This window comes from Diorhabda carinulata, chromosome 5 (genome assembly GCF_026250575.1).
Source record: "Diorhabda carinulata isolate Delta chromosome 5, icDioCari1.1, whole genome shotgun sequence".
NCBI classification, from domain to species: Eukaryota; Metazoa; Arthropoda; class Insecta; order Coleoptera; family Chrysomelidae; genus Diorhabda; species Diorhabda carinulata.
The window spans coordinates 15,044,029-15,060,108 of record NC_079464.1 but is presented as its reverse complement, the minus strand read 5'-3'; the positions used below and the strand labels follow the sequence as shown (position 1 = coordinate 15,060,108).

Here is a 16,080-nt window from a genome sequence, read left to right as displayed (position 1 = left end):
TTTGAATCTTTCATATGACGAAAAAAACTTACCATTAACATGCCATATCTCAGTTCCTATTGGTGGCTATAAAAAAAGGATTTTGTGTATTTTTTCAAAATCCACAAATTTTTTGTTCACAGTTTTTTTGACAAATGCAAATTATTGGTTGAAGTTATTCGCAAAAAACTATTACTTTAAACCGCAAATAACTCGACCGATATAAGTTTTACAAAGAAAACGTAAAGTAAATATTTTTTTTAGAATAACTTCTTCAATCGATTCCTGTAGTGTCCTCTTCCGAGAAGGGGTGGCAACCACCTCCAAGGTTTTAGCGTAGCATGATATAAAAAATGTTCCTGGGGCTATTACCTACCTTATGAGAAACTTTCAAGTGAGTTCAGACAGGACGAAAAAATTGCGAGCCAAAATGCTTCATTACCTGGACTAACTAAAACATTTTTTATAATAGAAATGAACCAAACGACACTACAACTAATCGTATTTGATTCATGTAACTTATATCAGTTCCATATGTTCAGTCCATTTCCACAATCAAATAAAAGAGATACTGAAATTATATTTACACGTCGGTGACTCCCACAATTCTAATTTGAGCGTCAGCAACAAGTGAAAATAGAATCTGTTGGATTCGTGTGGATTTGTAAACAGATATATCTAATTGGCTACCTGTAGCTTGCGGTAGAAACGGTTATATTGGTTAAGTGAATACCTCACTATATAGATCGTTATTTAATTACTATTAACACTAATACTCGAATTATTTTGAATGGAAGTTTATAATTTCAAACACTCATGTCAGCTTGGTGTGTATGTATGTGATGGAGTCGATTCAAAACACAGAATTTACCTGAAACTTCGAAAACTTATCAAGGATCAATAATCTAGCGTTTATGTTGTAACAACTACCAAGGGACTTTCCCAGATATGCACATTGCTTGATTTATTAATTAGTTTCTCGAAAAAAGATTTAAGAATCAATTATCTATGGCCCTAGTCTTCGGGTCGAGGATTGTGAAGAGATAACACAATAAAAAAATTACATCAACTAAATTTACTATATATACTTCGATACCAATAAAACAATATACCTTAAAAATCTATACAAAATGAAAAACCAAACTAAGTTGCGCGTGCCGAATCTCTAGAGATCTAGGCGTTCGATAACGCTCGCTTCGCTATCCCAAGAGAGGTTTTCTTCTATTCCAAACGTCTGGCCAGGGCTCGTATAAGTATATTGGTTACTCCTAAAACGTGTACCAGGTATATCAGAAAAGAAGACTTTGATACCTATTTTCAATAATAGATCCTGATCCGCACAATACAGAATAATAGATCGACCAATTGTAGGTATTTGAAGGATTTTCTATCTATGTTTTCTTGAAATGATGTTTGTCTGAATTCAGTGTGTGCATACGATATTTCCGAAGTAATCTTGAGCTAGGAGTATATCAAACATTCTTTCAAAGAATTTGGAGTTAACAATCAGTTTTTTTATAATGACTATACTAGAGCAGTCGACAACAAAGAAATCTTGTACCGGATATTGTTTTGTTTTTTCAAGAAATACCTGCGAGCATATCATGGATGCTATTATGAAAAGAAGTTGTTGAAGAGTGGAAAACAAGCTTCTCAATTATTCAAATCCGTCAAGGTCAATAAGTGGTCAACAAAGGTCAATAAAGTATAAATTCCACCAATGACTTAAGATGATTGATGTCAACGATGGCAAAAGAAAAAAGGGACTTGTTGGATTATATTGCTTATTTCAATATTGGACAAGTAGCAAAAGCAAATGCGACATGTCTTCAGGACGTGATTTGGCGGAAAACCTGAGACAAAAACCAAAAGCATAAATTAACAAAGCAACAATCAGACCTATAATGATCTATATATGAGAAACATAAAAACGAAGCAACTCTTGGAGACCGCAAAAATAAAAATTTTCTGGCGGATCAGCACGGAAAAAACCACTACTAGACCGAGAAAGAAGAAAAAACATCGTATAACGTAGATAACATTAACGAATGGGTATCACATATTCAATTGGAACACGGAGTAGAAGTTGACCAGAAAATCTAGAGCAAGCGCTAGATCTATTATGGAAGAAAGAAGAAGAAAACATTACAAATTTGGTGTAAGCAGATATGCCTTAAACGACATAAAAGAGTCATAGATCTATAGCACTTGAGTTTGAAAATGAAAATAAAAGCATTGGATATGCGTTATTAGGATCAATCAACATAATGACTTGATTAGATTCTGCTTATAGATTGAACATATAGAGGCATAATGTGTCGAAGAATAAGTATTAACTCGTGGCCATAAATAACGCACCACCCTTTATTCCAATATCAAAACCTAAAATGTTAATCTTTTGGGTTTCTTTTTTTTCCCTATCACAAAAAGTTAGTAAGAATATTTTATTTGTTAGCGTCAAAATGTAAAAAAATTTTTTATCAGTATATAACTGTTTTTGCTGTTTTTTAAAAATTTTATGCATATTTTAATGTTTCTTTCAATCTATTGTTGTACCAACTTGTGGACAGCAGTAATTTGAGTCAATCAAGGTCTGTTAAAGTCGACACTAGTTAAACAAAAAATTATGCAGTTGATTGAACGTGAAGCTGGAAGAATAGCCGAGTTAGTTGGACAGGGACAAAGTTGTCGTGAAATGGCAAATCTGTTTGGCGTACACCACACAACCATTGGCAGATTGATGCAAAGATTTCGAGAGACCTGGACAAGGACGTCAGTTTTAACTCGTAGGGATGATCGTTTTTGCAATTAAATTCATTAAGAAATCAGTCAATGACAAGTGCTCAACAGCCTTTTAAGAGAAGTCCGAAATGTGAATATCTCTAATAGATCAGTAAGACGACACCTTCCGATTGCTGGTCTACACAGCAGAAGAGCTCTCCAGGCACCTTTGCTAACCAGGCAGCAGATTAAGATTTACTGATGAGACAAGAATCAGTCTAAGAGGTCTGGATGAACATAATTAAATTCGAAGACGGAGATTTGCGCAGTCTTGTATCATGTTTGGGGAGAATTTGTTTTGATGCCCGCACAGAATTAGTGTCTTCCTAGCCCGCCCTTAACGCAGCAAGATACATAACTGACATTCTTGGAAATAACATCACAATTTATTGGTGATAATTTTCGTTTAATACATGAAAATGTTAGACCACAAGTTGCGGCAGATGTTCTGAATTACGTAAACGAAGTAGAAATTCATTCCTGGACGGGCCACCAAGAAGTCCAGATATGAATCCTATCGAGCATGTCTGGGATATTTTAAAACGACTTATTCGTCTTCGAAATCCACCTCCTCAAAATTTATATGAGCTTGAGCAATTGGCATTAGAGGAATAGGAGAACATACCTCAAGAAGTGATACAGCATGCCCAGGAAAATGTTAGCAACAATTACTTCCAGAGGTGGAAATACACGCTACTAGCGTTTTAAAAAAAAGAACATTATTGTTTAGAATGAAAATTTTTATTTTTAAGAAAATTTGGTTTTATTGCGATGTTTTTATTTTTTTACTCATTAAAAATCACTCAAAATTATTACATATTTCTTATTATTGCGTCAAAATGATTGAAAAGAAGTTAAACAATAGCAATATTAAAAAAAATATTCTCAGAAATCGAGGTGGTGCGTTATTTATGATCACGAGTGTATATTGTGAGTATTGGTGAAGTGAAAGTGTTAACAGTATGTTCAGTATAAATATCAGAGATTCTAATTTAGGTAAAGACGTAAAGTATTGCTTGATGATTTACATATTTCTTGTATGGCGCCGTTCCAACAATCTATCATTTCTACACTGAAGCCAATAAATGTTTTTTGGAATCAGTACAGATCTTTAGTAACCCCTGAATGGGGGGAAGAATCATTCAGGCAGAGGACAAATCAGAGAGATAACAAGTACGTTAGTTAATCAATGTTTGTGGAAACATCTGTTTCTATTGAGATTCTTTGCGCAAAGAAAAGAGTTTCTATGTTTAAAAAAATGCAGATTTTAGTTAACACGTCTGTTGATGCAGTGACACCAATTTTGTAAATTTCTGTGATAATAATCAGGTTATATAAGAACCTTAAACATTTTCGAACTTATCAGACAAGTGGTCCAAGGAATATACCCTATTCTTGTGGAAATAATCTGTCATGTTAGTTAACGAAGTTCATTGAAGTGAAAAATCACTCACTATTTGTTTTATTCGAATTTAAATTAAATAAGATGAATGAACCATTAGTTTGCATTGATATTGACATTCTTGTAACACAAACTTTATACTTAAAAGGTTGGTTTGTGCGCTATTATATGTAAATGCGACACCCGCTAATGAGGTTAACAAAAGACATATAGACTATCCCAGATATTCACCGCTATGCGGCTGCATCGGCAAAACCGCAAAGGATATGAACCATCTTAACAGTAGCTCTTTTTTTATCTGACTTGCGATCGGGCGCTATATGCTGCTCTTTAACCACCATACACAAATAACATTCGCAAACAACTTCATTAAGAAAAGTATTTTCATTTATTTTGACAATGTACAGATATAAAAAGAAATATAGGCCACTACAGCCGTCTTTTAAGGAGCCAGTGAACATTGGATACCTCGACCAATATGGTTAAACGTTTTTTTGATCTTATCCATTCGAATTAATTAGTTGAGGACATGACAAAGTTTGAAGTACGGTTGACGTGCTTCCTATTGGGTTTTATTCTATATTCACTTTCGAAAACAAAACAAAAAATGCAGAATAAAAGTTAAAAGTGCCAAAAATTGATAGATTATATCACAGATATCGAAACTATACAAAACGGACGGAGTAGGGTACAAGCTTCAGGACTCTTGAGTTTATTCAGGTCTCTTTCAGAGCTCGGTCAAAATCATGATGGATAGAACAGCGGTAAACAATCCTGAGACCCAAGGAAATCGATATTCCAGAAGTCCTTTGGCGATGATTGTCTCTCGAAACCACAGTAGAGCAGGTAGAATGTCCTGGATGGATGAGAAAAAAATGAAGCCGCTCTGAATTTCAACAATCCACTCCTGCTAAATTTTATGCCGAAAGACTCCAAAGATTAAAGCGGGAATCTTGGAAGCTTCACAACGCGTCCGCTCACTGGGCATACCCTAACTCACAACCAGTCTACAACCCCGAACTCACTCCGTCAGAGACAAAAGATCAACATTTTTTTTGGGGTCTGAATCTTAAAAATTTTTGACCCATTTGGTTCTAAATTATCATTAGAAAACAAAATTTACACCGATTTTGTGGATGTATGTGGGGCTTGACAACTCGTAATTTTTTTAGAATCTTTTTCTTGTATATATATCGTACCAAACACTAACTTGTAATGATAATTCATTGGTACCATTCTTCATTGGTATCTTATAGGCTATAAGTACGATAAGCTGCAATTATTTTGTCATCTATTATTGATTATTATAATTATATAGAATTAATATTTTTCCATTTGAAAATTTGTTTCCAGCTTTCTTCTTTAGGTTTTTTACTCTTCATCATTCCGTTCTGAATTCAAATTGTTATTACTTCAGAAACATCCAATTATGTAATTTTCTTTCTTTCATTCCCAGAGCTGCCTCTGCCTTTATTAACATTTTACTGGTAAAATCTTCTTCAGAGTATGACGTATGTTAATCTGCGGGGGCCATTTTGAAGCGCGATTAGCTGGCAACACGAACCAGGCTTCAAATTTTGTTGCTTTGTAAAATGACGAGTGTGAATTTCTAGCAACAACAAAATATGCCGAAGAGCAACTAATTCTGGTCTAGAGATGAAGGTGTCACAGCTTAATATCACGGTAGTGAGGGTACTTTTTATTGGCAGCGAAAGTTTCATATCATTTAAGTTTAATACCGTAGTAGTAAGCATTGGGGCTGGTGATATAGAGAATTTTTTGGAGGTTAATTATATCATCGTAAAGCAACAAAATATGCCGACTGGTTCATGTCGCCAGCTCATCCGAGATGTTGTAATTGGTTACCGTAATTTAAAACTGCAAGAAGTCGCGATGGTGGGTCTGACTTGGCTACCCTTTATGGCAGTTGAAGCATCTGAAGCAACGAAATCAATTTTATGAGCCAGGTCCGAAACTTGCACTCCAAAATTGCCCCTGTAGTTTGATATACATAGTAACATGTGGTTGTTGGTGTTCTTTCAAGATTTTCCTCACTTACTAACTTGATTTTGCTTACATTTTATGTTCAAAATGGCCGTTATCTCTTCATTTATTTTTCAATCTCATACTTTTACGATTAAAGTTAGTTGTAGTTTACAACATTTTGATTCTTGACTTTCCGGAGGCGTCGAATTTTTTATGTAACGTGGTGTATATTTATTTCATTTTAGCTAAAAATGATTTTAAAAAAATCTATATGTATTTTTTTAATGATAAAAAATGGCGTTTCTGTTTTTTACTTCACGGTAACTTGAGCACGTTGATAATTATATTAAGGATAAAGACGTAAAAGAATTGATTCATAGCATTCAACAAGAAAGAAAGAAATCCAGTGACTGCTTTCTTCCGCCTAGTGCTCAGATAAATGCACTCCATTTATCATCTGAAATTTTGCGGTTGATAAAGATTTAGTTACATTTTCTTTCCTTTCATGCTACTAATTCGAACGCGGGGAAATTTTACATTATCATTCTTTCATTATTTATATTCCTTTTATGCGAATTTGCTGTCAGCCAGAGAAAAAACTTTTGGTTTCTTACTATCGCTAAACAGACGGCTGCTATCTCTTTATTCGATCAAACAAAACATGTTATTCAGAAACATATGTTTACAAACAAATTTTCCAGTCATTCAACATATTTTGACGATACATTTTTCAGTTCTCATTCCAGCAAAAAATACCTATTAAGTTCTTTTTTGTTGTTGCTTCTAAGAGAATATTCTAATTTCTGCCCAAAAAATTCTATTAAATTGATTGTTTCAATAAAACTGTTGGTCAGTATCAGTTTTACAATTAATGTCCTAAGGATTTTTACTGAAAAGGAAAGGACACAGCAATAGACTTCGAAATCATGAGGAAGGAAGATGAATATACAGTTAGCGTAAGGCATATGGCAGGACATATATATCTCCAAAAACAACTTTGAGGATACTAAAAGAGTTGAGATATATCGTTATCATTATAGACAAGTTCAAAGGATCTACCGAGAGGATTTTAAACCAACACTGATAGATGAAATACCGAGAGAATGGCTTCATTTGAATCAGAAGGTCTTATTTTATCAAGACAACGTACCACAAATCAATTAAAAAATGACAAAATTGCATTTTGTGGTCCAACATAGGAGGGGGCTTTTTTTCAACCTCCATTAGGCTATAAATAGAAGACATGTTCATAGAAAACAATAATTTTATTACCATAAGATTGGTACACTTTCGAAATAATCACCGAAGAGATTGAGACATATGTCATATCTATCGACAAGCTTTTCAATACCTTCTTCATAGTACAAAACATACCTTGAAACAACCGGATATTCCGTCGACAAAGCAGGTGAATCTGCAGTTTTCTTCAACCATTCTGTTAACTCATGGAAACGACAGATTAAACTTTTGATATCATTCACACATACCATCACTTATGAAGTTTTCCCCATATACACGACTCATTCTCCGAGAGATTTCTGCAGCACTATAGCCTGTAGGAAACGAATCACACTTCGCAATTCTCTTTTGGCGGGACGATCAGTAATGTTTACGTGACTGTAGCATAACGCCGACTGACAGCTGAATGCGTCAGCAACTTTAGCATAATATTTTTCACAAAGTTGTTTACTATTCATACAGTGGACAATGGTCTTCACTTACCTCTATAATTTTCATTATTCTGCCTAATGAGAAAATGACTACTCACTGTACTTAAATTGATTATTTTAGGACAAAGTTTTTTCAATTTAAAATTGTGAGTGTTCAACAAATTTTTTGTGGTTGATATTTAATGTATGGTAATAATATAATTATTATACAATTTATCTAAAAAAGTTTCTGCTGTTTTGCGCTGAGATCAGTTTCCAAAAAAAATTGAGCTTACTATCTCCTTAATAGTCTTTTTTGCTATCAATAGATTCACATCTAGAATACTACTATATCGATAACTTTGAAGTTGTTCATTAGAAAAGCAACTTCTCGTTATGATTTGTGCTTCTTTTCTTATAATTTTTTCTTTTTCTCCTCATTCTTTCGTACTTTTTAGTCTCTTCAATATGTGTGTACTTTCTTGTTGCCACAACCTTGTTTTTCTTGTTCTTATTCTTTTGGTTTCTTGACCAATGCTCTTCTAAATTCTACGGTCTGTTGAAGAATGATCTCTACTGTTTTCAAACATACCCCAAATCCACTTTACTTTTGTCCAACATGGTAACCAATCGTTAGAAGAAAAAAATATACAGAAATATCGCAACTATTTTGAACAATACAATTGTTGATAAATTTCTTAATATCAAAATATAAATTATTATGTTATTTTGTATGTTATTATGACTCATATCCAATTTAGTTATTTTATATTTTTTCATTAAATTTGATCCGTATTTTTTCTAAATGAATATAATCTCGTATATCACTACGCACCAGCCAATTCCAATAATCTAAATTGTAAGCAAACTGCTCACATTTTCTCGTTTTACCTGCCCCATAACCATCCCCATACAACCGTATAAACGAGATGAGGTTATGTCATGAGTTAGTCACGCGTATTCATAAAATTCGGTCTATAATGTTGAAACTTCGTATCCAACAATATGAAACGTACATACTTCGTTACATATGCAAATTGCTTCTATAACTTATTGGTATACATCTCGTAAAGAAAGATACGTAGTTTTATATTCACGCCATACAAGATACCCCCTTATCACGCATGGAAATATTTCGGTGGTTGTTATTCGTGATACTTAAACGGATTTTTATAAATAGAACTAAGATCCCTAGAACTATATAGAAAATAAACACAATCCAGATGTGTTATGAAACTCTAACATACACTGATGCAGATTGTGAATTAACAGTTAATACGTTGACTGCCGGGTTGGTCCCATGGGACCAGTAAAAAATATTTTTAACGGGCCGCGTGGGTTCCATCGGACCCGCAAAAATTTTGTTGTCTGTGGAGCTGCTGGTTGAGTTTATAATGCAATTATTGCGTTTAAGGGACCAGCAAGACTCAACCACAGAGCCCTGCCGTTCAGAAATTTTATTTTATATTTTTTTTGTGCGTGTGGTCCCTTAGTGAAAAACTGCAAAAATGGAATAGAAGAAAGCTTTATTAAAGGTGAAAATAACGTCTACAAATTATCAACCTTATTAAAATAAAGACATTTTTAAGACAAAACGCAAAAAAATCTTAGCAACTGGGCAATAGTATCTGAAGGAACTTACAAAGGTGATGCATAAAACACACAAATTCTGTGGTTTTCATTGTGTCTACTTTTAACGCACGATTTGTAGCGTATTTTTTATCAAGTTCGTTATTTTTTTTGAAGCAACTTTTGCAATACCTTCGTACCTTATGCTTACTTCTTCCCTCTTTTCTCTTTAGAAAATGGAAACTTGGTAATATTTTGTACTTTATTGCAATAGAACCCCATCTCAAAACCCATCTCAGTCAACTCGAAACAGTTACTTCTGTTTGTATAGTTTTGAAAAACTTTATTGTGGTTTGGAGATTCTTGAACATAAGCTATGAAAAGGAAAAACATGGTGAGGTAGTAAACTAGTCTTCATATATTTCGTAAAATGTAGGGTAAAACAATTTAGATCGACGTCAATACTAAGTAGCTTCTGTCTTTTGTTGAGTCGTTTTAATCTGTAGACAGGTTTGATCGTGTTTTTAGGAGTTGATTAGTGAAAAAATCGAATGCAATGAGTTCTCTCATGTTCCAAATTATGGTACACCAAAACTTCATAACCTTCGATTTAACTGGAGCGCCTTCGTCGTTCTTCCTCCAAACGCCTCGTCTGCGCTGAATCTTCCGTTTCGTGAATTTTCTTCTTCCTCTTTATACCGCCACAAAATTCCCAGAGTATGAATTTCTGTAAAAAATTCAGAAGTCTTGGTGTTCATCTGGATGGAATTTTGCGAACCTTTCTTGGATTATTTCTTCAATACTACTTAAGCTAAACTATGGGGAGGTGCGTTAAAATACGAGGTTTGCTACTTAAATTTTTTTGAGATATGGCAACACTGAAGTGAATAGGTCAAATCTTGTAATCATAAAATTTGATGGTGTTTGATTGCTATCTGAGTTGTTTACAGAAACTTGAAACTCTTGGTGACTTTCGAAGTGATTCAACCAACAGCAATGTTCCGATCAATTTTGATGATGATGCTCCATTTGGAGCCATCTTATTTAGCTGGTTTTCTATATTCATTTATGGTCGCACGATGCAGGTTGAATTTCGTGAAGGTCGTCCAAAATTGACTGTTGTGAACTCTCGGATTATCTTGTGTTTCCAGACTTAATAAACTGTCTCGATAGTCAAATATTTTCCAACAATGAAGAGGAAGTTGATGGATATTTTGAGGAACTTGACGATTCTTATTATAAGAAGGGTATCGAAGGAGATTATTTTTTTGTGTTTTTTTTTGTTGGACCAGGTACTTCTGGTACCTGGCTGATACCATCCACGTATTTATTGTCAGTTGTGAAACATGCATTGTTCACTCTAATAACATATTTGACTGGAGAAGTTTTGATAGAACTCTCATTTAAGGACACATATTCTTGGTATAATATGTATAAGTCACTATTCATTATTGCGAGTTCTTAAAATAAAAAAAAAGGTTTTAATTTCAAGCTATGTTCGTTTTCAAAACAATTTTCATACTATTCCAATGGTTTCATCAAATAAATGGAAGTAGAAACATAAAACGGTTATTAGCTTGAGCATTAACTTTTTCATAAACAGTAATTCCTAGTGAACGTAATAAAACCAGCTATCTCTTAAACAGGAACGATGAAATCTATTCCGAACAAGTTTTATTGAAGTATTACCATTTTTTGTAATAAAAAAGGTCCCGCAGTGAGAAATTACAAATTGGTTAGGGTACAATTAGCAATAAAATAAAAAATAATATCATCGTAGATTTTAAAAATCCGCATTCGAGCCATTTACTATAATTGCGGGTTCTGATATTAGCAATAAGCTGATTTTTTATTCACCCTGGTCTCTTATCACCCCAAAACCTGAGAACAATAGCTAATCCGAGGGCTACACTTATAGGATAATCAGTGGCGTGCATTGATAATTTCCCTTCATCACCATATAATCCAGATTCTAATCATCTTCTGCTATGACCACTTGGTCATCCGCAAAGTTTAGAATATAGATTTTTAATTAAAACCCCTATTTCTTCATACCTCTTTCTTAATTACCTTAGAATGTATTCCTTCTTTTCTACGAGCTGTTGAATTGTGTAGATGTGATCTATTCTTCACTTTCTTGCTGTGAATTTTGCCTTTTCCTCCCATTAAAATCATGATACATATCCTACGTTAATTCTTATATAGTTCGCGATCTCTTTTTTCGAAAATCTCATGTATCCTTTTTACCATTCTTTTTTTACTTCTAGAGTTATTTGCATTTAATTTATGTTTTCTATTTCTATAAATTCTTACATATTTTTTTCAACCAGGCTTTGGTAGAATATTTTTTTAATGATTCATCAGTATAAAGTATATAAGTTCGTTTTTCTTATTTGCTTTTAACGTTTTTATTACTTTCCAAGATTTTGTAAACTTTGCTTCTCCTATTTAATGTTAAATATCTTGGCATCTATATCGTCTTCGGTATTTTTCTATTTTGTACTCAATCTGTTCACTTCTTTATTTTTCATTTTATAATCTTCTTGATCTTTCTGTGATTTCGCGTTCAGCCTTTGCTCATAAAACTTCTTTTTCTCTCTTATCGTTACGATAGTTGTATCACTAAATTTATTATTATCTTCATCATTTTTTTTCTCCTACTCCAATTATATATGCAATGTACACTTTTGTTCATTGAAAAAGCAAAAACTCACATTTTCCTGCAAAAATCAAAGTTCCTGTCTAATGTCACTGTCATTGTCAGTGACACCAACTTAATGTCACTGTCATTGTCAGTGACACCAACTCACTTTCCTTATTGTTAGTGACACCAACTTAATGTCACTGTCATTGTCAGTGACACCAACTCACTTTCCTTATTGTTAGTGACACCAACTTAATGTCACTGTCATTGTCAGTGACACCTACCTAATGTCACCGTCATTGTCAGTGACAGATAATTCAATAATTAGTTCGAGTTCAGTTGAAGTAAAAGTATACTTAATGCCTCCTCATTTAACTTAAATTGAAAGAGGGCTAGTCTATTAGAAGACTGGCAATGCAACTAGGTCTAAATGCGAGTGTCGTAACGAGACTGAAGAAGCTCTGAGAACAAGATTGGACCTTGTGCCGAAACGTTGAGTCTGAAGGAAAGAAAATTTTGAATAATGTACAAGCATTGATTAATTTCTAAAGATAACATCCTACGAATCGGCTGCTAGTACTGCATATGCAACAAATCACAATCCCGTCCTCCGGCATCTAGACAAATTGAAGCTTCGAATTTGAAAATATGTGCAAGTGCTAGGAAAGCATTGCTTTCAAATGAGTGCAAGCAATCCAGAGTTGTGTGCACTTGATTATCCTCTCGTGAGATGGACTTTTTTGAACGAATTATTTCCATAGATGAAAAAACATTTAAGACCATCAAATTTAAGATTTGGGGAACATATAAGTCCAGCAAAAATACAGTAAATGTTTGGGCTTGGATGAATACCAATGGGCCTGGCGTTTGCTGGTGAATTGGTGCAAGTTTCAATTCTGAAATTTTATTGCCATCGGTAGATCAAACTTAAGATGAGAACGCTTTGATTTACTAGCATAATAATTGTTCTGTTCACACCGTCCGCATAATTCAACAGAGGTATGGTCAAGAAAAGCCATCGAAACAGCATAATAAGATGATTACTGAAATCAGATCGGAAAGCAAACGAATATGAACCAATACGAAGTACATCAATTAGTTAAAAAAAATGTCTGAGTCCTTCCCTTTTCCTACTTACAAACACACACACACACCTTCTAAAGATTAAATGGGTTTAAATGGTGAGGCTTTATCCGAGTCGACTGTACTAAAAGAGTTGATAAATGTGGTCAATGAAAATATGAAAATAAACATTTTGATGTATTTCCAATCGAATTCTACGGCACTGGAATCTTTACAACTTTTTTGAAGTCGAGCATAAGATGGCATTGGCGATGAGAGCAAGGAGAAAAATACAATATGCCAGCCATAACACTAAAAAGAAATGAGAGCTTCGCCGCAAGAATATCTTGAATATTTTATAATTTGTAACAGAAGTCGCCAGTAACTTTTTGATGAGTGGATCCAATTAAATGTGAATAATTTAGATAATGGTGACATTAGATGTAATTGATATCCTCTACTCGGAATCATAATTAGATTTTTCTTACACCAAAACTGAATTAATATCCCAGCCAACTAAAAGTTTTGATATTTAAATTGAATTTCGTCGGGGAGATATCCTACCAAGAGGATAATTTAAAATTAATTTCAAATAGGTGTTTGCTCACCTTACTATAGGGAATACAAGTTATAGAATTTCATTCTAATTTCTATACTCATACATTAATTAGTAAAAATAATAAAAATTCGGATAAAACCGTGAGTTTGGCCCCCAACTTTATTAATAAAAAATCGTTGATATTTGATGATTGGTATTAATAGAAAACTCGAAATAACAATTCGTATATGTATCTATTCACAGATACATACGGTATATTTGATCGTTGCATCGTAGGGGGATGGATATTTTCTTGTAATAAAAAAATCTTCAACAGGCCAAAGTATAATACTTAAATGCAGGGTGGCGCAATAGAACGTGCATATTGCATCATTTTTTTCGCGAGAAAAACGGTGCGTGGACGGGGGCAGCTTAGCGTTGTTAGATAGTTGCACTCCTGGAGTTTTAGTAGCGTCACTTCGACGGAAAGCCTTGACAAGGCGACTGTATCGTTCAGAATATGGATTGAGACACATTAATGAAGCTCCGAGTGCAAATTTAATTAAGAGACCAATTCCACGTTTAAACCACCAGAAAAAGTCGTCCAAAACAGTGAGAACCATAGATAATATTGATAGGGTGAAGGAATCGGTACAGGAAAATCCGAATGTGTCTACTCGGAATCGATCGGCGGCTTCAAACTTGTCACAACGAAGTTTAAAACGAATTTTGAAGTTGAATCTTAAACTGCATCTTTATAAGCTCTAGTTAACAAAGAAATTAAAAGATACCGACTTTGAAGCAAGGTTGGCATTTGCTGAGGAAATTCTTAGTCGATTTTCCACTTTTGACAAAATCCTTTATTCAGATGAGGCTCATTTTCATTCAAATGGGTTCGTAAATCTACAAAACTGTCATTATTGGATCAAAAATGATACATCAAAAATCATTGGATAGTCCGAAAGTAACGGTAAATTATTTGTCCTTTCTTGTTTGAAGAATCATGAGGACGAAACATTACCGTTAACACTGACCGCTATGTTGTGATGTTAGAGTGATATTTGACTCCAGAACTTGCTAGATCAAGAATAGCGAATACGAGAACATGGTTCCAAAAAGACAAAGCGATCTGTCACACATCAAATGGCGGCTGTGATACAGTTTCCTGCAAGACGAATTTCCATAAGAGGTAATATCCCTTGGCCCCAACGTAGCCCTGACTTGTCGCCTCTTGATTTTTTTGTGGGGATACCTCAAACATAAAATCTATATGATAAATCCGAGAGACGTCAGTCAGCTAAAGAAAAATATTCGACAGGAAATGGCAGCAATTGCCCAGATTTATCGACAAGAGTTTTTACAAATTTGCGAATCGAATTTGCTGCTAGGAAGTAGAAGATTTATCTATATATGTCTTAGATCGTCTCATGTCACTATCTCCGCAGAATCTGTCTAGCGACTGTTGAGAAACTTAATAGTACCACTTTAGGCTAGTCAAAGAAAGGGTTCTGGGCTCATTGTTGGTTTTTCTATTCCAAATCTAGCGAGCGATTCGGTTTCGTTGTTGTCCGAGTGACCGGATGCCCAAACAAAGTCTATCAGGCAGCCATTACTCGCCAATTCTTGTAGAACTTTCTTATATCCCAGTACAAGCCTAAAGCATACCGTTATAGCTGTCTCAGCAGATTGAGTTACAGTGTTTCTATGGTGACTGAGTTTCGCACGTCCATGAGTTTTCTGTAGGATCACTACTTGATAAAGGTACAAGGAGCTTTTAGAGGTTCTTTGGTATCTAAATTTGCGTCATACAAACATTTTCTAATAGTTCAAGCACTCATTCAACTGCTATGAGCCCGCTGGGGATCTAAAACCAACATAAGAGCTGTCAGATTTTATTGCATATGTAATCATTAACAATATGTTTGAGGTTTTAATTGTTGTAAACCGAAATATAGTTTACGTCCACTAAATCAATTGATTTTGGGTACATTGTTAGATCGGAACTATTTTTAAGCAACTGTAAATTGTGAACTTGATAAGATATACTATAGTCATGGTAAGGTAAAGTGCTCCTATGATTACGCAAGTTTTTGTATGCTATAATATTTTTTTGTTTGCCTACATTGGTCTTACTTGCAGGATTTAACACTATACATTCAAATATTTTGGAAAATAAACGTTTCAACACCAGTTTTGATAGTTAAAAGCCACTACAAAACAAATAAAAGGCATTCTGAAAGAAATTATGAATTCTACGTTGAGAAAAGTACATTCACCCTATTATTTGATTACATAGATACTCATTTTTAATAAAGAGTTTGAGGAAATACCTTTCAATACGACAAAGTTATAGAGTTTCATATTTCCTTCTGTTGTTTCAGCCGAGCTCAAAATGGATGTACTCCGAGAGAGAGAAGAGAAAGAAAATTTAGAGAGACAGCTAATTGAAGAACAAAAAATAAGGGGTGAG

The 16,080-nt window shown here is 34.1% G+C and overlaps 1 protein-coding gene across 2 annotated transcripts in view; it reads left to right on the top strand.

Annotated features, from left to right (window-relative positions):
• LOC130893753 (dachshund homolog 2) overlaps positions 1 to 16,080 on the top strand; it is a 373,096-nt gene that overhangs the window by 257,393 nt on the left and 99,623 nt on the right. For both annotated transcript variants that reach the window (XM_057800090.1, XM_057800091.1), the window contains exon 8: positions 15,992 to 16,075. In XM_057800090.1, coding sequence (XP_057656073.1) covers positions 15,992 to 16,075 — 84 coding nt within the window. The remainder of the gene's footprint in view (positions 1 to 15,991; positions 16,076 to 16,080) is intronic.